At 39.0% G+C, this 20,009-nt stretch overlaps 1 protein-coding gene across 2 annotated transcripts in view; it reads right to left on the reverse strand.

The window, feature by feature from the left end:
• The window catches only part of ppfibp2b (PPFIA binding protein 2b), an 86,220-nt gene that overhangs the window by 48,628 nt on the left and 17,583 nt on the right, over positions 1–20,009 (reverse strand). For both annotated transcript variants that reach the window (XM_044355424.1, XM_044355425.1), the window contains exons 2-3: positions 16,799–16,903; positions 11,402–11,610 (exon numbers count right to left, since the gene is read on the reverse strand). In XM_044355424.1, coding sequence (XP_044211359.1) covers positions 11,402–11,610; positions 16,799–16,880 — 291 coding nt within the window. In that variant the 5' untranslated portion in view covers positions 16,881–16,903. The remainder of the gene's footprint in view (positions 1–11,401; positions 11,611–16,798; positions 16,904–20,009) is intronic.

The raw sequence follows: 20,009 nt of genomic DNA on the forward strand, positions 1-20,009 counted from the left end.
AAGAGAGAGTAAAATGATATTGAAAACTATATTTCGACTAACCGTCACCACAGGTACCACCAGGAATAAGGAGGTCTCCCCTGCTGTCTAATATTTATTTTTACAATTACATTGCAGTATGACTTTTAGTTTTTGTCACTCCAGCGGGAGAAATCAGGAACTATTTGATATGTGCTATAATCAAAGATATTCCCATCAGACTGGTGAGAAGCAGGGCCATTTCAGAGGGTTGGCACAGTGCTTCAAGGGGCTGATAAAGGAAACCAGGCCATTCTGTTTCTATCTGTCTGTCATCACCTGTTGGGTTGTGTGAGAATAGAGGGAAGTAGACAAAGAGGGAGGGAGGGCAAGGATTTGGGGGCAGAGTTAGGTTGCTCATGTTATCGCTTTTGTGGATATTCTAGTCAAGACTGATGGAAATACAATCAGTAAGTACACCTCTCTGCAGCAGACTGAATATTAGAGGCTGTATATAAGAGGAGGAGCAATAGTTAAAGGTGTACCCAACAATAGTACCATTGTATACTACTAATTTATCACAACTAAGGCCATCTGCATGAATGATGCAACTGGGTTGAGTTTTTGCTGTTTGCACATGTCTTGAAAGCTGTGCAGTGTTCTGGGCATTTAGAATAAAAGCTGTGGCCAGGGTAGAGGGAGGGACTCCTAATGACATGCAGTTTATGATGCCAGTGCCTAAGAATGCATGACAACATGCAGGACACCACCTACTTTTTAATGATTCTCAAAAAAGTGCTTTATATAACAGTTACTGTATGTACACAATATGTACAATATGTACTGTAACTGGAGTTAAGGTCAAAGCCTGTTGGTCATGTTTTACAATTATTCAAGTCTGTCCTAAAACAATAGTCAGGTGCTCAAATGAACATTGTCATCATTCCTCCTGTTCATACTGACCATTAGAAGATCCCCTCATAATGGGACAAAATCCGCAGTCCTCCTTCTATGCAAAAAATGTATTTAAAAGTTTATTTGAAGTTAATATTTAGTTTCAGTCGTCCTAAAGGGTCAAATCCAGTAGATATCTTTCAACGTTACGGTCTTTTGAATGCTAAATTCCCTCCTTGTGTTACTATACTTCCACTGCAGCTGAACAGGAAAACACTGTCCGTTGAGACACAAGGAGGGAATTTTTATTTTAAAAAAAAGACCATAACTGTGGAAAACATCCACTGTATTTGACTAACTCATATTGCTAAATGCAGGATGTCACCTATCCTATAAACTCTAAAACTCATTTTAAAGTCCTTACAAAGGAACTTGCAACCGCTTTGTAAGACTGACAGTATTGTCTACAGTAATATCATTTCTCTGCATACAAACCCTAATTTTCCTATTTTGAGTAAAAACACTGACCAAGCTGCCTTGCAGCATGGAAAAACATTTTCCCTTGTTGCTCTTAAATTCATTGTCGACTGTTGATTCGATTTGGTCGTGGAGCATGCGTAACACATTAGCTTAGGTAGTCTCTTGTCACACTGCTGCGTTTCTAAATCCAATTTAAAGGCTGGTCCAATTCAATTTTAAGTTTGCACAGCTTGACAATCAACAATCCAAGTAAGTTTGGAGAGTGTATGTGAAGGTGAGTCCTTGGCATTCAGGATGTATTTTCATTTACTATATGTGCAGTCTGAGGTTAGATTTAAGTATATTTAATCTTGATATCATTAAGCATCCACTAAACATACTTAATCACGCTATACATAGCGAGAAACACGGATAAAAATAGCTGTTTATTGATATGGAACGCACCAAACCATCATGAAAACCACAGGATAAACATGGCAGGTTCTACGCAGTGGCTGGTAGCTGGTTTTAGCATGTTACTGTAATAACTGGGCCTTCTGTCTGACAGGAAGTAAAGGTGAAACCACTGCTCTCACACACTGTTTTGTCAGCTGACACATTTCCCTAAATAGATAATTAACACGTTTGGTGTAGCCGAGGTTAGAGTTGGAGTCCCCTTTGTTGCAGATTGGAATCCTTTTGTATTTTTGAGACCCATTGCAAGATGAATCTACTACTTTGATGCAATATTTATGCAATGCACTTTTCAGACAATGTTGGACTAGAGTTCAAAATCCAGAATTTATGCCTGAACTAGAGAAACTGAAGAAACAGTTCATAGACCGTTTTCACAGCAGACGTGTTGATTTGTAACAGTAACGCAGGTGTTACTAATATCATTAACGATGACTCTGTTCCTTTCAACTGTCTCAGTAAGACGTGACAGTGTGACAGTGAGCCAGCATGAACAATACCAAGACCCTGAAACTGAAGCAGCTAAATGGAATTCAGCCAATCATTCATTTTATTATTTCCACCTGTGACATGTCAAAATGTTTTCAGAGAAAAAGTCCTACAGCATTGAACATCAATTTGTTTATGTGACCCTTGAAACATTGGTTATGTTGCTGAAAATAAAAAAAATCTTACAATTGTGATATTGATTCCAACCATATCACCCAAATCTACAGCACATGATCTCTCACATCTCTCAGATACACAACTTACACACACACACACACACACACACACACACTTGGCTTGCATACCATGTTATTACACATTGTGTCTCTTAACGGTTAGTGTAGCAGTAGAAATGGTCACAACCATAAAATAAATCAGACTCAAACATGTCAACTTCACTCGATCTGCTGATCTGCTGTGTCCGTACTTTGAGTATGAGCGGTTTAGAAATAGCATGATATGTTGTTTTCCGAGCTTGACTGATTAGATATCAGAGAAACAGAAATCAGCAGAGTAACTACCCACAGTGTAGCATGACTGATGACAAAAAATGGAAGAAAATCTGTAAATAGTATAACTCTGTATTACTGACTGAAAGAAGCCAATTAAAGAGACAAAGAGCGCCACCTGCAGAAATTCAAACTCTATCTGCAGAAAAATATGTGAGTATTTGCACAACCGTTACAGTTTTTTTCACTTCACGTGAATATTCACTGTGCAAATTCATAGGATGCATTATAAAGGGAGGCATTAAGTTAATATGAGCAACATAATAAGTTTCTAAAATATCAGAGTTAATATATTCTCTTATTTAAGATAAACATCTCTTTTGTGTGTAGCAGAATTTAGGATATTTCACACAATGCTCAGTTTAAGCATGACTGTTAATGACCTGAACAGTTGCTGGAGGTATCTATGTGAATGGTCTGTGAAGGTCAGTTTAAAAGGTCAGCGTGTACTGCTACAAGATTCAAATACAAATAAAATCAGCATGTGTTTTAAGAGCCTTAAGGCTAAATATTTTAAGCCCAATGTAAAGCCATCTGACAAAATGAGACAAGCTTGGCAAGGCACTGATTTATATCAACAATAATCTGCTTATGTGACTCCAAGACAACACAAAAACACACGGCTCAAACTCCAGACTCTTATTGTTGAAAACCTGGCATCTTAACAACAGCGCAGATCTCGCGTGGCAAAGTCTTCCTCTGATTGAATCCTTACAGTATCAGACACCGCTTTGTCAACAGCAATCAGCTGATGGATAATGCCTCTAATCAGATAACGCAATCCTTGTGATGCATGCCTACACAAACACACATACACATCCCAAAACAACTTTTCAGATTCAGCCCTGCTCTTGAGCTGAGGGAAATTACATCAGAAAACAGTCTGTTGCCGGGAAGTAACACAATAAGAACACGCATCTAAGCTGGAACAATTATTATCTCACAGGGACAGAGGAGTTTCCTTTTTTTTTCTCCCCCCTTTAAACACCGCTCTTCTCTCGTTTCCACAGACTCGAAACTCCTTCAAGGAATCACACAGAAGGAATGTGAAACAAGGAAAGACGTGAACATAAGAAAAAGAGAAAAAAATGAATCATAAAAGTCAAGTAAAACCTGAAAACTCACCTTTTTGAGCCAGGAGAAGTGCTTGTAGAAGTCAATGGGAGTCTCCATGCTCCCAGCCCATCGCTGCCCTGCCTATTCCTCCTGTGTTTTTGTCCGACTTTATCAGACTATGTGTGTGCGTGTTATTGTGTTAGAGTGTATAAGCGCAGCCCACAGACGGGACAAAGTAAGAGTGGATTCTTGAGTTTGCAGAGTGCTGCAGCATGTGAGCACTGTCATGTGTGAAAATGTGCGTGTGTGTGACTGCGATGTTCACAGCTGTGGAGGAGGGTTGTTTTACGATCTCTGCCTTCTGAGTGGGACAACTCCCCCCCCCCCCCTGCTCGTGCTTCTCTCTTTCCTCTCCTTCTTTAGTACCACGGGTTTCTTTCTCTCTCTTTCCCACTCATCTTTCTTTTTATCAGACACTCGCTGCCTCCTCCCTTACCCTGTTCTGGTTGGAGTTTTTGCCATTTGTTGCTCCTTCCCTCTCCTCTTTTACCTCCAGTCATTCCTTCCTCTCCTTCCACCTCTGTTGCTCTCTTCTTTCTCCCCTTTCTTTACTTCTCACTTGCTTCCCCTCTTTTCTTCTCCCTCCCTTCTGAGGTCTGTCTGCCGGCCAAATGGCCGAGCTCAGAAAGAGGGGGGGTGGTGTTGGGAGGGTTTGTCGTTTTTCTTCTTTCTGTCATCTGTTTGTGTCTTGGCCCATGTTCTCTCTCTCTCTCGCTCTCTCTCTCTCTCTCTGTCTCTCTTACACACACACACACACACACACTAAACCAGCAGCATCTAATGTCCAACGCATGAACAAAGCAGCAACAGGCTGTAATATCAGCACAAACATGAACCATGCCAGGTCTCCCCGCCTTGCTTGTGCTCTCTTTTAATTAAGTTACATTCACAGTACAGAGAGACTTCAAAACACTATCTTCAGGAGACTCTCTCTCTCTCTTTCTCTCCTCCCATATGTCTCTGTGTCTGATCATTCTCATGTTTAAACCCATTAGCTGGATTTCCATTTCCTGTATATTTTACAGAGGCGTTCACAGTAACAATGTCGACCTTTTGTCTACATGACGGGTTTATTCACGCACATACGCACACGCAAATAAAACTCAGGCATATCGTAACTGCTTGTTCTATTATGAGGTCTTCAAAGAGTCTTCAAATAAAAAAAAAGTTACACATAAAACTGTACTGTATGAGTTCATGTTCAGTAGTATACAGTATTTGCTGCATTTACATAGCCTTGAGCATGTGTGTGATTTAAATTTCATTATCTGGATACTTAGAGATACTTGTGTCAGTTAGTTTTAGAGTATATTGGGACTACAGGAGGACTTCTGTTGATACATCTAATAACAAGGTAATTATGACATGTAGTGTTTGGACTTAAAGGCTTTCTTTCAAAATCTGTTTATTGAGTTTGAATCCTTTTAAATCCCTTATTGACTCTATTTAGGTTTGCCTTTCAACTTTTATATGTAACTTTAAGTTCTTTAAAGGTTTTTACAACTCGTTTTTAAAGCTGCACTGATCCACATTGCTTTATTAACAATTGATCAAATGACTATATTTAATGTGGAAGAAGTTGCTTGTAGTGACAAACGCGTTTTAGCATCTTTAGCATCAAGCTGATTGTTTTGTTTTGTGGCCCGCAACTTTATAAAACCACTGTACACTACCTGCCCAACAGACCAACAAAGTTAGCGATTAGCTGGTATATCTTTCTCAGAGATAAAAATGAATGAATAAATAAAATAAACATAAAGTGTAAGTAACTGCAAATGAATGCTAATGTGGTTCTGTATCTTGTACATCATATGGGCGACTTTTTGCTAACATGTTAGCCAAATTAGCTTTATAAGGTGATAATATGTCAGTGTTGTGTTTACAGCTCATTGCACTGTGCCCAAGTGGCCAAAAATATCACTTTATACTCCTTTAAATAATAAAAAGTTAGTTATTTTAATTATATTTAAGTCATATTTTTACTTAATTTTAAAGCGCCAATTAAGATTAACTTTCAATTAAGAACTGCAATCATCTTTTGTTGACTGAGAGGGCAGAAGGACAACTAACTTTAACCCATTAGATACAGAACCACTGACATTAAAGCCACCATGTGTAATATTTAAAAATGTTCTTGCTTATCCTGGTGCTACTATAACAAAAACATTTAACCTAGCTGGTTTCTATATAAAGATACTGAACAATCCTGTGTCATCTGTCTTCAAAAGCACAAACACACACATCCTCCTGACTAGTTTTGGAAAAAATTCTAATCCTAAAATCTTCAACTGAGTCAGACACACATCTGAAGCAATGTTAACGTCTCTGGGTCAGCAGTAACAAGCAGCAGTCACAGGGTATCACAGCTTCCTGCCAGTAATACACTTATGATGCTTCCTGTGTTTACGTGTGTGTAACTGTGAGTGTGTGTAGAGTATCTATCCCCTGGAGAGAAGCCCACAGGGTGCAGACTAATTGCGGAGCGCCAGCGTCTTTGATCCCGTTCCTCTAGGTCAGCAGGGCGGAGCAGGAAGGGGGAGAAGGTGGACAGGATGAGGACAGGAGGGAGCAGCCAACCTTACAGACTAGCTGCCTTGATAATCTGCCAGGCTTTTGTTCATCTGCTATTGAAATTCAGTGGTCATAAGAGCTGTTTTCACTTGAACTACTTTCTACCAATGACATAGTCCCTTCGGAGAGGTTGCGGATTATCCACAGTAACGGGGGTATTGTTTCTGGAAAAAAAATGTTGCTGGAAATTTTTTCAGTAGCCTTAACAAAATTCCGTGTACGTCCATTGTGTTGGGATCGAAGCATACTTTGGATGAATTCACAAAACCTATATACAGTAAAACAAAAGTCGATGAGTGAACTGGCCCTTTAAAAACTAGGCGAAAATGCAGCCCAGTATCCCAAGGAAATGAGTTCACATTGGATGAATTTGAATATCATGATTTATGTCCAGTGCCAACGGTCAGCACCAGTGCAGGAAGTAGTCTGCCCTTTATGTAGCCAGGTGGAAAGTAAGGGTGTGGAGGTGACCTTTCCCTGACCCTAAGTATTTTAGTTGCCTAATCCTAGCCGTACTGTATTTGCCATAATCACAACCTTTCCCTAAAAGTACTGTAGATCTGCACTGATATTGCAGTAAGTGAGAATCTGAAAAATAGTGGCATTGGACATAAAAAATTTTTGGCACTTAACTAATTCAGGATTTTGCAGAATCAGACATTTTTGTCTAGTGATAGGTAGGGCTGCAACTAACAATTATTTTCATAATAAATTAATCTGTCAATTTATTTCTCAATTAATCGATCAGTCATTTGGCCCAGAAAATGTCAGAAAATGGTGAAAAATGTCAAGAACTGTTTCTCACATCCTCAAATGTCTTGTTTTATCCCGACCAACAGTCCACAACCCAAAGAAAGTCAGTTTACTGTCACCGAGGACTAAAGAAACCAGAAAATATTCACATCTGAGAAGCTGGAATCAGAGAATTTGGAGATTTTTTTCTTAAAAAATGATTCAAAACGATTAATTGATAATCAAAATAGTTGGCGATTAATTTAATAGATGGAAACTAATCAATAAATCATTGTAGCTATGAATATATGAATATATTATATTAATAGGCTTGAATCAGATTTTTTCAGGGAAACACACAACATCTGCATGTATGGGGACATAAAATCAGAATGATTATTTATTGTAAACCAATCAAATCCATTAAAAACATCTGCAGATTTGGGGGTAAAAATTGTACAAATGAAAGAGCTTTCACTTAAATTGAAATATAGCCGCAAGGAAAACAAAACAGGCACTAAAGATGATTAATAGCCTCCAGACAGTTGTTGAATTCAACCTGCTCACAACATTTTAAACCACATCAGCTTTTTCTCTATGAAATTCCCTCAATTTATCCCATTAACTGCGATGCTCCTGACTATATCTGCTCACCAATAAATTAACAGATTAATAACAACTCCACCATCATGTTACACTGCCTGTATAACACAACAGCACAGAAAACAGCTTGGAGAGAGAAACTGAGTCAGTGTAAAGGAAGAAGGGAGGTGTATGTGCGAGAGGGGAGGGGGGGGGGGGTGAGCGGGAGAAAAGTGGAGGAATAAAAGTAAGAAAGACAAAAAAAAAGGCAGGGAGAGAGGAGGAGTTGGCCGGTGATTGTGTGCAGCATGTGAGACATCTGCTGTTGAAACAATATAGGAGCTGAAAAAGCTGCTGAACTGGATCCAAGATCCACTTTCCCTTTTCAGCCTCAACCGTCTCAATCAGTGAGTAAAACTCTCAACTGCTCTCTGGGCAGAAAACAGCAGCCTCTGCAGGACAACACTTAACTACAGCAGCAAACACTCTCATACAACTGAATCTGACAACAGCTTAGTGTCTGTAAATTCAGCAGAAAACACAGAGGAGACTTTACGAAATTCAAAACATCACGTTTCGAAAAAAAAGACCCACTGCCTGCATAATGTGATATGTAGCACAAGCAGTCATGATGCTTCAAACTGCTAAAAAAAACCCCAAAATATTCAAAATCTTTATACCATATTTGAAGAGTTTCACCTTACCTTACAGTCCTGAGCAAGTCAATCCTCTTGCCAGTGACCAGTGTGCCTAAATACTACACTAAGTACTTCATTTACAAACAGGCTCACGTCACAAGTAGAGGGAGGGTGTCCGAACACGCAGAGAGGGGGGGAGAGCAGCGGTGTGCAGTGAAACAGAAAGAGAACGAAGGAAAGGGGAAGAGAGAGCGGTAAAACAGTGAGGGATATTGTAAACAAAGACGGTAGAGCAGCTGAGAGGCCATGCAGGACAGACAGAGGGTGTGAGGGAGGGAGCTCAGCACAGGAAGTTGATAATAGCTGAGTTGTAATAGTGTCTCTGAGGAAAACTTTATGGGAACACATCCCAAACCTCTCCACTTGTTCCCTTCCCTCCTTCCCTTGCTGTAACTCTAGTGGTAATAATGATGAAGCTCATGAAAACATGGTAAGAGGAAATATGTCGGAATCAACACCTGACTTGGAAAAACTATGTCAAACTTTGTTGTGGATAAAAAGTCAGTTGTGTTTCCTGTACTTCAACTTTCAGGAATGATTCATTCCAGATTTATAGTTGTGTATAAAGCTTGCGGTGTAGCGACATACATCTCAACTCTTTAAAAATGTTTCTACAGCTGCTCACCATGATCACCATTCTTGGAATGAAAGCACATAAACACAATTACTGGCTCTGGTTCTATATATATATATATAAATGTGTATGAAAGAATGTACTCCCAACTACTTTTAGGTATACAATTATGGTGCAATGTGCCCTGATAATGTACAACACATGTACATGTAATGAAATCTGATGCAGAACTATAAAGCTGTTCCTGAACAACCTACAGTAGAATTGTTTTACACCATGCCACAGACGTGCTGTATAATCCCAACTTAAATCCACACCTGCACATCTTGTAGTGTTGACATTGTTTAAACTGCTTATAAATTAACATAAACCTGTGTGAACGTCTAAAGTAGGCTGGGAAGTTTAGTTTCGTTAAGCTGCTCTGGAAGAATATATGTGAATTTAAAACTATGCATACATATGTGTTTAATATTTACACTTCAGCTGATATTAGCGATGTTTGATTAATTAACATATGTTGAAGTATCTGGGTTGCACCTGTCCGGCTGAAACTTCAATGTAACTTCATCACTTCAGCAAAGAATCAACTCTATTCACAAGACAGTCAATTACATTTTCATGCAGAAAGTTATTCTGAATGATTTTTTATCCTTGTTTCCGCATGAAATAAAGATAAGACAGAAAGAAAGAGGCATAAAAGCGTACAGAGGAACAGACGTAGAGGCGGCTGTAACACTGAGAGACTAAATAAGCCCTGAGTTCATCCTCACAGAGACATGCCAACCTCCTGCAGCAGAGAATAGCTGTTCTGTAGCACAGCAGCTAAATTCCTCTCCTCTCCCTCTGACCCTTCAGCTGACCCCGTCTGACCTCACTGTAACTGTCCCTCTACTGTGAAAACACTCGATGATGGTTTACCAGCGCATGTGAGTTGTTCCTTCGCTGCAAGAATGATTCAACTTAAAGGCTCCACAAGGTCTACATAAACATCATGTTTACATTCGTTTTAAGAAATATATATATCTAAATATATATCTAAGAGATCTCCAGCCTCTACCGTGTTTTTACACACAGTGTATTTACGCTAGCACTAATAATTACGACATCTAAACCCTGGATAAAGCAATATATCAGCATTTTCCACTGTTATATAAACACTTTAATTGGATGAACTGATGAATCCGCCCTCTCTTTGAATAACTCTGACCTCAAAAGAAGAGCAAAAAGAAAAACACTGTGCACTATAAACATAAATATTCCCTGCTGAAAGAGGCCTTTCAACACAAAACAGCTGGTTCTTTTGGTTAGCATGTTAGCACACATCTGACTTCAGTTCTCAGAGAACATCGACCTCCCAAAACATCACAATGAATCAACTAATATAACTTGTGCATCACCAGGCAATCCATTCTGTCCTGAGTGCAAGTCAACACAACTTTTATTCACAGAGACGTGAATACTGAACATACAGCACGGTTTCTAACCCAGATGTGTAATCTCCAAGCACAGTAAGAGTTTCACACTAAAGTTAAAATGAACAACTTTATACACCTTTTGGATATTGACACAAAAATCTAAGTTTTTTGCACAGTATTACACAAGATGCTTTTGTATAATAAGATATAATAATGCAGTTGTTTGTTGTTGAAGTCCAGGGTTCAAATCATGGCATTCAAATGTGACATTATATTTATTAATTAGTTACAACAGCTGCAGAGTTAGCCACATTATTCTTATGGTGATGTTAAATTGTTGGTGTCTGACAGTGTTTTTATATCAGCACTATATTTAAACTGCAGGAGCTAACGACAGCATCACCAGCTGACTGGACGAGTTACTTCACAGCCAGATTCACAGCTTTTAAATTACAGATATGTTAATCATGGACATCACAACAACTCTATCTACCACTTTTCTGTCATTTACACTTGACTGTCAAGAATCTGACATGAGGAGATAACCTAGATTGTTTATTTTGTTTATTTTATTGGCCTTTTGTCACCAACTCACAAAATGAATGTTACCTTACTACAGCTTACAGAGTAAATGTCCTGGTAGTCGGTGAAAACAATGATCGTTAGCTTCTTCTTCATGTGTTTTTAACAGGAATGAAAACCAAAGTAAGCTCAAAGATGACAAAAACACATACAATCCACCATGTTGAAATAGAATCACATTCATTTTGACTGCTCAGTAAAAAGATCACATCATGATACAGCTTGATATGATAGAATATAATGGTTTACAGTTGACATAGCTGCGATTTGGATTTTGAACACTACACTGAGGAAAACAAACATTATCTTAAGACTAAAAATAAGATTTGAAGCACACAGTGTACTCACAGTTCCCCTCTGTAGCCAGTCTATGAGAGCCTGTGCTGTTTCTGTAGGTAACTGTGCTCTGAGGCTGTCTCTGTCTTCCTGGTTGGGTTGGAGCTCCAAAGCAAGTTTGAGGTCCTCAGCTATCTGAACGACCTGCAGCGGACCAGCGCTGACGGGAGAACCCAGGTCATACATGCTGTTAGAAAACTCCACCGCCGCTGCTTTCGAACCTGGAGAGAGCATGGAGGAGGAAGAGAGACTTACTTATCACAGAATGATGATTATTTATACCGTTATACAAACCTGAAATGTGACTGCAATACAAAACTGATCTATTTTACCAGCAAATTTGCAAAAAGCGCTAGAATGAAGCTGTGAACACTAGGAACAACTGAATCTAATCAGAGCCATGCATCCTCCCGGATATTTGCAAAATGTCCATGTGTCACCTGGATCATTTCCCTGGGACACACACACACACATGTACTGTAAGGAACACACACACATCTGGATGCACTCAAATAATTGTGGCTCTGAAAAACAGCCACACAATAAAGAGCCTCCATACAGTATATGGAGTCCAAAATTAATAAACAGTACATAATGAAAACAACATTTGCTTGAGTTTCTTAACGCAGCTTATATGCAGCAATGTGGGAGAGTACATGACCTACAATGGAAATATGACATGGCTATTTACCCAGGTATGAATATGTTTTATTTATTAGAAACATTTTAGTACAATGTGTGAGGATATGAAGAGTATTATCATGGCAGGACGGTAGGACAGACTTTTATCCTGTGCTCTCACTGCAGCAGTGAGTTACTGCACATGATGAAAACAAATACATTTAAGATATCTGAGGAGAAGTGAACATAAGCGTGCACAATATGAACATAGAAACAAACTGAACATGAACCCATTCATCTCTCCGTCCATCCATGCAGACTTTAGTGTATTTGGGCCAGAGCGCACAGAGGAAACCATTATGCACGCACTGTCAACTCCGTCTAGATACAAACTGCAACAACATCCCGCACAGGTCCAAAACAACTGGAGTAAGAACACAAGCTTTTTATTTGCTGTAAATCTGACGTTCTGCTTCAGAGAGCTGTTGTACATTTATAAAATAATACTGCGATTGCTTTGAAATGTCTTCTATTCGCTTTGGCCAAATCAAACAGTTTAAACATGTTATTAGCTTTGGCTGAACTTCAGAATGCATTTTTGTATGGAACAAAGGATTTTGTTGATTTTTTTTAATGTCTGTTCAGACAGAAAACATAGCAAATTGTACCGTCTGTGCAAATGTTATGGGAGCTTTTTTCTTTATTCAAGATGATGGTCTTTCAATTTGAAAGCATGATTTATTGATTTCACATTCAGATTTTGTTATTCTTTCCCTCATACCCTGCCCTTGCACTCAAATAGCCTCTACTTGCACTTAGAGTTGCTCTGTTTCTGTTCAATCTGTATGCTTGCACTCAGATATATTGTTGCTTGCACACATTTCCTGCTCCAGCTTCAGGCCTCCTCCTCACACTCACGATGCTTCTGTGCGCTCGTGAAACATCTACTCTCAGATTTCTGCTCTCAGATTTTTTGTGTGACAACCCTATCAAAATCCCCCAACCAATAGAATGCCAGGTATAGTGTCAACCAATGAAATGATGAAATGCCTCCTTGCAGATGTGTTCGCTTTACCTCTTAGAGCGTCCCGTTTGGGCAGTAACTGTTTAACCAAGTTCATCCGCTCCTGCCATCCAGGGCTTTATTAAATGTACGTCACTTGCTTTCTTAATGACTTTTGGACTAAAAGGACAGATAACGTATATACCAGCACCTGTACGTTTTCTTTTACTATAATAGCTACGTATAATAGTAGCTGGATAGCACATCGGCCTCCCGTCGGTGTGCTGGAGGAGAAAACAACATCACCTTCATGACTCAGGAGCGGGAGTCTAGCAGACCACCAAAGTCAAGGACCTCAAGTAAGTTTGTTATTTTAATGGTGATATTACTTCCTTCAAATTGAATTGATAAAGTCATATTTGAAGCACAATAATACATCCACTGATAATATGCTTGGCTTTCCAGTGTGAACACTGTTGCTAGGCAACCAACAACAACATGGACGCTGTGGTTTTTTTTCTTCTGTAATTTAGTGTTGAGGAAAATATTTTATTTATTCTAATCTCAGTTAATGCTACAGCGTGATTACTAGAGATTGAGATACACATTTAGCCTCTCATAATTTCTCTGGGTTTGACTGCTCTGCTAGTCATCAGGTCTGCAGTTAATAATATCTGTGAAAGCACACATCAATAATTTCTCATGTCTCTCCTTCCCCTCCTAACAACCAGATAAAGCTAGAGTAGTGCCAGCACGGTAGACAATGGTGCATAAAAACGGTTCAATGTCAACTAAAGTGATTTGTCAGGGAATGGTTGGCAAAACAGGAGGTAATAATCATCCCAAACACAACTACCTGTAAGAACATGCAGAGCAGTCTGCATAACCCGCATGTGCTTTTACACATTCTGCACAAAACTGTACAGCAACATATTGTAAATATTATATTGTGTATTTTATATACAATATATAATTTTTCTTATTTCTTATAATATCTTCTCATATATGTTAGTGTGAATTTTACTCTTTGTATTCTTTGTTTTTTACAGTACTTGCTTTTTCTCTTTTTTATTCTTCTCTTGCTATTTTCATTGTTATGCACCAAAACACCAAATCAAATTCCTTGTATGTGAAAACATACTTGGCAATAAACCTGATTCTGAGATGACTTATAGGAAATGTCATCTCTTGCTGTTCTCAAGTTTAAACTCGGAGGGGCCACCATCAGTAATGAAAAATAAAAGAAAAAGCTAGACAGAGAGAAAGAGAGAGAGAGAGAGAGAGAGAGAGAGAGAATGAGTAAACATTTTGACATTTATTCAATGTGAATGGACGCAATCTACATCCCTCATGGACTGAAAATTAATGTTTTGAAAAGATGACCGCAGAAGTTGTTCAAAAGACATTCGTGGCTGCGATCGATAGAATATGTAAAGCCGAAATTTATGTCTGCAGATATCTATAATAGGTCACCGACAGACAGATGGAATATCGACTCAGTTTTGACAACAAAGGACCTCGTCTATTTACTGGGATCATACTTCAAGCCTAAACTATTTCAGCTGTCCTGCACTTACGGGCTTTCTGTCATATTTCCATAACCTGCATCTCACTTGGCCTCGTCCCACTTGACTCTCCCTGCCCTGCTCTGCTGTCCTCCTGAATGTAGTGAAAGCAACAATGTTGATAACCACACAGGTGACTTGAATGTGAACTATCAAGGTGCTATAATGCAAGTCTACCTACAGCCACTGCTTGTACTTGCATTCTCCTGATAGGACGATTGATAATAACGAGGACAGCGTCACACTAGGCTTAATAGTTAGTTACCGTCAATGAAAATGCTTGGGTACACTTACACTAATCTTCCTTTTGAAACATTTCAATAGGCCTATGCGTTTTCAGCTTTGTTGCATTTTCTTTTATTTGGCACAGCCTAATGTCAGCTGAAATGAACACGAGATATCTGTGGCTTGTAATGGGCACTTTGGCTCTTTTCAGGGAGCCAGCTCTGCCAGCAAAACCTTGAATTAATAATGTAATTTTCACTAATATCTCTTCACAATCCAACTATCCCTTACTTTAGGCTAATATTTTGATTCCCACAATAAAGTTGGCTACTTTGCTTTTTGTTTTTATTTCTTTCTTGGTTCCCATGTCATTTGATATAAGATAATAACTGCTGTTCACCACTGTGATGTCTGCAATAGATATAAAGAGCCTTATAATTTTGGCCTACTGACTTCCTCGATATATTTCAATTTTTTTGCAGGTCTTCATTTCTTTTCTCCACTGCGGTGCTCTTTTCCACTGTGAACACACCACACACATATTGCTGAATATCAATCATTTCATTTCATCATATCATTTTGCTGTAGTGGTGCCACCTGCTTATAGTTTCCTTAATTTGTAATATCATATTTAACATATTGTGGTGATCACACTGTATCAGCAGCAAGCTTCACTGCCTTTGCTTGCTGCCATGCTGCCTGAGCTGCACCTCAACTTCAGAGGCATCTGCAGTCATTTTCTGGGAAGAGGGCCAGCCATGTTTTGTTTTCCTCTGTTTGCTTGTGATACTTTTCAACAAATAATGATGTCCTATTCTATATTGAAGTTAGTTAAAAAGCTTTATTTTTTGATGTCCGCTCCGTTTCAAGGGTGATTAAAAAGTGAGTTAAATGTTGGGAGAGACCTTTGCTGTCACTGCTCTGCCTGCAAACAGTAAATGGCAGCACTATTTCAATCACAACAACATTAACCAGTGGAGTGCTTTCACTTGTATTCCCACAAGATACTTAACCAGAAAGAAAAAAACAACAACTCTTGATCATGGAATACAATATGAGCAACATATCTAAATTCTGTTGATAAGTGGCCCTAATTTCCTGATTGGCTGATATTATCGCTAATGGGGTTTTTAATGCATTTCTATTTGTGGTCACTCAGAGTCGAAATGGCAAACTCAGAGCACTCGATGAGGTCAGTGGGTTTTGGCAAAGAACAGCAACTAGCTGAGCCTTGGAAGTGATACGGTACCTATAAACTGTCACTTGTCCACTTCTGCTATATGTGAGAATGTGGTATGTTGATGCTGAGGGTGAGATGAGACAATGCTTCGATAGAGGAGAGCAGGGACTCCGGCTAAAAATGTTCCTGTGGTAGAAATGGCACAAGAGTTAGATCTTATTAGTCCTTTTTTGAACATGATATTAATATTAGATTGTCAGAATAGACAGAAATGGGAGACTGCCTGCCCCCTTGTGGCTGAAAGCTCTTTTTAAAAGGACTGAAAACAACACAAATAGATAAAAGTTGTACATTTTATTAACGTTTTACCTCCATAGAGCTCAACAGGATTCATTGTTATACTAAATCTATTAACTCTGGTATATTTAATTACTACTTTGAGTTATACAATGTATCAGTTACACAAAACCTTCTAAATCTGAGGAATTCACAATAACCTGAAGTCCACTTCCTTTGTCTGTCTCTCTGGTCCTCTGTAATTGAATGTTACCTTTGCTTTTTGTTTGCCAACATAATACTGCTGGACCACATTAAACATTTACCCTACTGTTAGTTAAACCTTGTTGGCCAAGGCTGCGCTGGTTGCAGCAAACAAGACCCCAGTTTACCACTTATTAACCTGCTGTTGTCAGAAAAGGTCAAACTGGTTCCACTCACACACACATCACCCTCCAGCGTAGGGAACGTCTCATAATTAAGACCAAATTTCCCACAAAACCCTGTTACTTCTTGTCACAAAGATGACTACGGCTTACCTGCGATGATGTCATCCATCTGCTCCAGAGCTGCCTCCAGCATGTGACTGGCCTCCGTTTCCATGGTGACGGCGGGAAGCATCAGATCTCAGGTTTTCTGATGTTCTGCACAAAAGAGAAAAAGAGAGCAAGGTTCATTATAAATTTACTATATTGTAATTTTACATACAATATAACAAGCAAAGAAATCCTGACACTTAAAACAGAAACATTTACACCACAGAGAGCCCACAAAACATCTGGAAAGCATGAGAATGGTTTGAATTAAAAATCTAACTTTTTTTAAGACTAAGCTGGACTCTGTGCACACTCCTGTCCTGCATGGAGAGGTGGATACTCTGGCCAACTGTAACACACGGAGGATAATGCATCTTATTTGTTTGCCTCTAGAATGAAGTCTTTCCTTTTATTCTTGTAGTTTTGCAAGAGATAGTAGCTTTGTTTGTCCGCCCCATTAACACACACACACATACAGTATATATGTAACATTCTCTGCATCTGATTAAAAGTTTTTTTTACTATTTAAGGTAGTAAAATGACCATACAATATTTAAAATCAGTACCCATGACTCAGTGATTATTTAAGAGAACAAACAAGAGTTATATTCTACTGATGTTTCTACTGGTCACCCACAAAGATCCTAAAGCTTCAGAGATTTCCAAACTTTCCTTTACACAACAAATATGTTGTTTTTTTTTTGCAAAGTTTTCAGGATTTTCTCACTGATACTGTATATCACAGTGTGTATGTTTTTTATAAATATGCATATAACCCATATATGCACACTTGTCTTTGAAGACCACCACTGCAGGCGAGCATAAAGTGTACATATAACCAGGGGCAATTACACACGCAGCCTCACCAAACAACAGCACACACATTTTTTTTTATTCCTCAAAGCAGGATTGACTTTCCGTCCGTCATTGTTGCCTCTAGCTGCCCCTCCGACTCCTGCCATCCTTGTTTCCTGCTTTCCACCCCGCCCATCCTCTCTCCTGTCATCCCTTCTTTGCCTGGCACTCATCCTTTTTCTGTCATCTCTCCTTCAAGGCTCTCATCCCTCTGTCATGCTGTCATGCCGACTTACAGATAAACAGGCATCAACATGTGAAAATCATGGGGAAGGACGGTGATGTAATCTGCTGACGCCTTGGGAGCAAAAAAAAAAAAAAAAAAAAAAAAACAACCCCTACTGAGCAGCCTAATGCTCCTCTACATTAGCACCAACTTTCACAGCTACAACCCACCGTGACGGCTGACAGTAACAATCTGCATAAAACAGTTGATGAAACTACAGTAACATGCTGTCATTACAACTGTAGCACCATTTTTCAGTCAAAGCGCGCTTCTGCTCCCATGATGCACGTGTGTGTACAGATGTAGATGTGTGTTTGAGAAGTACCGAGTAAATTATAATAACATTAACGGGAACATATCAGTCTTACTGAGACAAAGGGTGATGGCACCATTCAGACACTACGACAGTGACTCTGTTCAACAGCATTGTGACTGTTGACCTCAACAGGACACTAACGCCTTTGTGTGTGTGTGTGTGTGTGTGTGTGTGTGTTTGAGACAGTGTGTGTAAGCAAGAAAATTGTGTGTTTTACATGATTCTGTGCGTTCCTTTGTGAGACAGCATGTACGAGAAGGTGCTGATGTAGAGATTACCGTCATGTTCCAGCAGAGCTGACAAGACAAACTACTAATAGCAACAATCCTGCCTACTGTCTCCCATGTTGCACAATCTGTGCAACTATCGTGCGTGTGGAAAACAGTTGTGTGTATGTTTGAAGGAAAGACTGTGAGAGCGAGAAGAGGGCAAATTGTGAGGGTGTGTCTGTGCGTGGGAGCTTCTCTGTATCTCCTCGTGATTTTGCATTACTCATTTCTACTGAAAAGCCTAATGAATGGAACTGTTTCATAACTCAATCATGAGGCAAAATGTTGATAATATTCTCTTAATTGTTTTTATGCTTTTTTTTTTTTTTAGCTATGTCATATTTTATCTGAGAATAACATTTTGCAACACAGACATGAAAAGCTGAGCTTGTTCTGTCTTTCGCTTAATGATGCCCTGTGGAGTTCTGGCCACTAGTTGTGCTATGGAGCAGTGTGTTTTTTTAATCCCTGTTTTGTTGGTATCTCAACAGACTAAAAGACACACTTGGATGATATGAAACATATTTCTGGCGATGCGATATCACACTATTCCACTGACTGACAGATTGTGGTGTGCTGTGACACTGCAGCAACAAAGCTAAGGAAGAAGAAGAGTACTATCAAGTAAACACAGATAGCAAAAATGGAGGTTCAAAAATTCCAAAAATCGGCTCTGCGGATGTTTTAAGAGAAAGGTAATGATAAAGCACATTTATTAGGCCTCACAAATTCATACAAGTTTTGGTGAGGGACAATGAATGCAAAGATAACTTTGTTTTTTTTTTTACAAAAAAACTCTGTAGGGTACCTTTAAGACAAATGTTAACGTTCATTTTGCAGTTTGCATAACTGAGTGAAATGCAAAATATATACTTGAGAGTTTATTTAAGATGATGTTAACAACTATTACAGTATATGTTGCTATAGTTTAAGGATTAAAGAGCAATTAAGATGTGAAAACTACAGCAGTACACCAGTGCCTCCTGTTGTGCATTATACTCCAAATACAAGCAATTACACACAAAATAAACCATTACCTTGTTTTCATTGTATTCAGACAGCGTTTATCAAGAATCCCTGTTAAAGTGAAAGGCAGGATTATCTCACACTGTCTGTGCTTCTTGATTTCTCATTCATGTCTTGGTTGATGTAGAAACAGACACACCTTTTTCCCAGGAAGGGAGATGCACTCTAGAAAAACGAGTTAGTCAAACATGAGAAACTGTGGCCTGTTTCTTACAGCTACACCCGTCTCAGTGCTGACAGCTCTCACTCCTCAGTCAAAAGAAAAGCTGGCCCAATCTGTCTGTTGTCTTAACAATGGACAGCTTCACTGACAGTAAAAAAGTGTTAACAGGTGCTGATATGGCAAATCAGATATTGTGATATCAACAGCTACTTTGGATATTTATAAGAATTGTTTGGATTACTGTTTCTGTTTTTGCAGCAGACGTGAAAAACGTTTCTTTAAAAGTACTGGCAGGCAACTACAAATCTGACTATCAGCTTTGCTAATCAACATTGACAATTAACTACTTTTACACAAGA

The sequence above is a fragment of the Thunnus albacares genome, chromosome 7 (assembly GCF_914725855.1).
Source record: "Thunnus albacares chromosome 7, fThuAlb1.1, whole genome shotgun sequence".
Classification (NCBI taxonomy): domain Eukaryota; kingdom Metazoa; phylum Chordata; class Actinopteri; order Scombriformes; family Scombridae; genus Thunnus; species Thunnus albacares.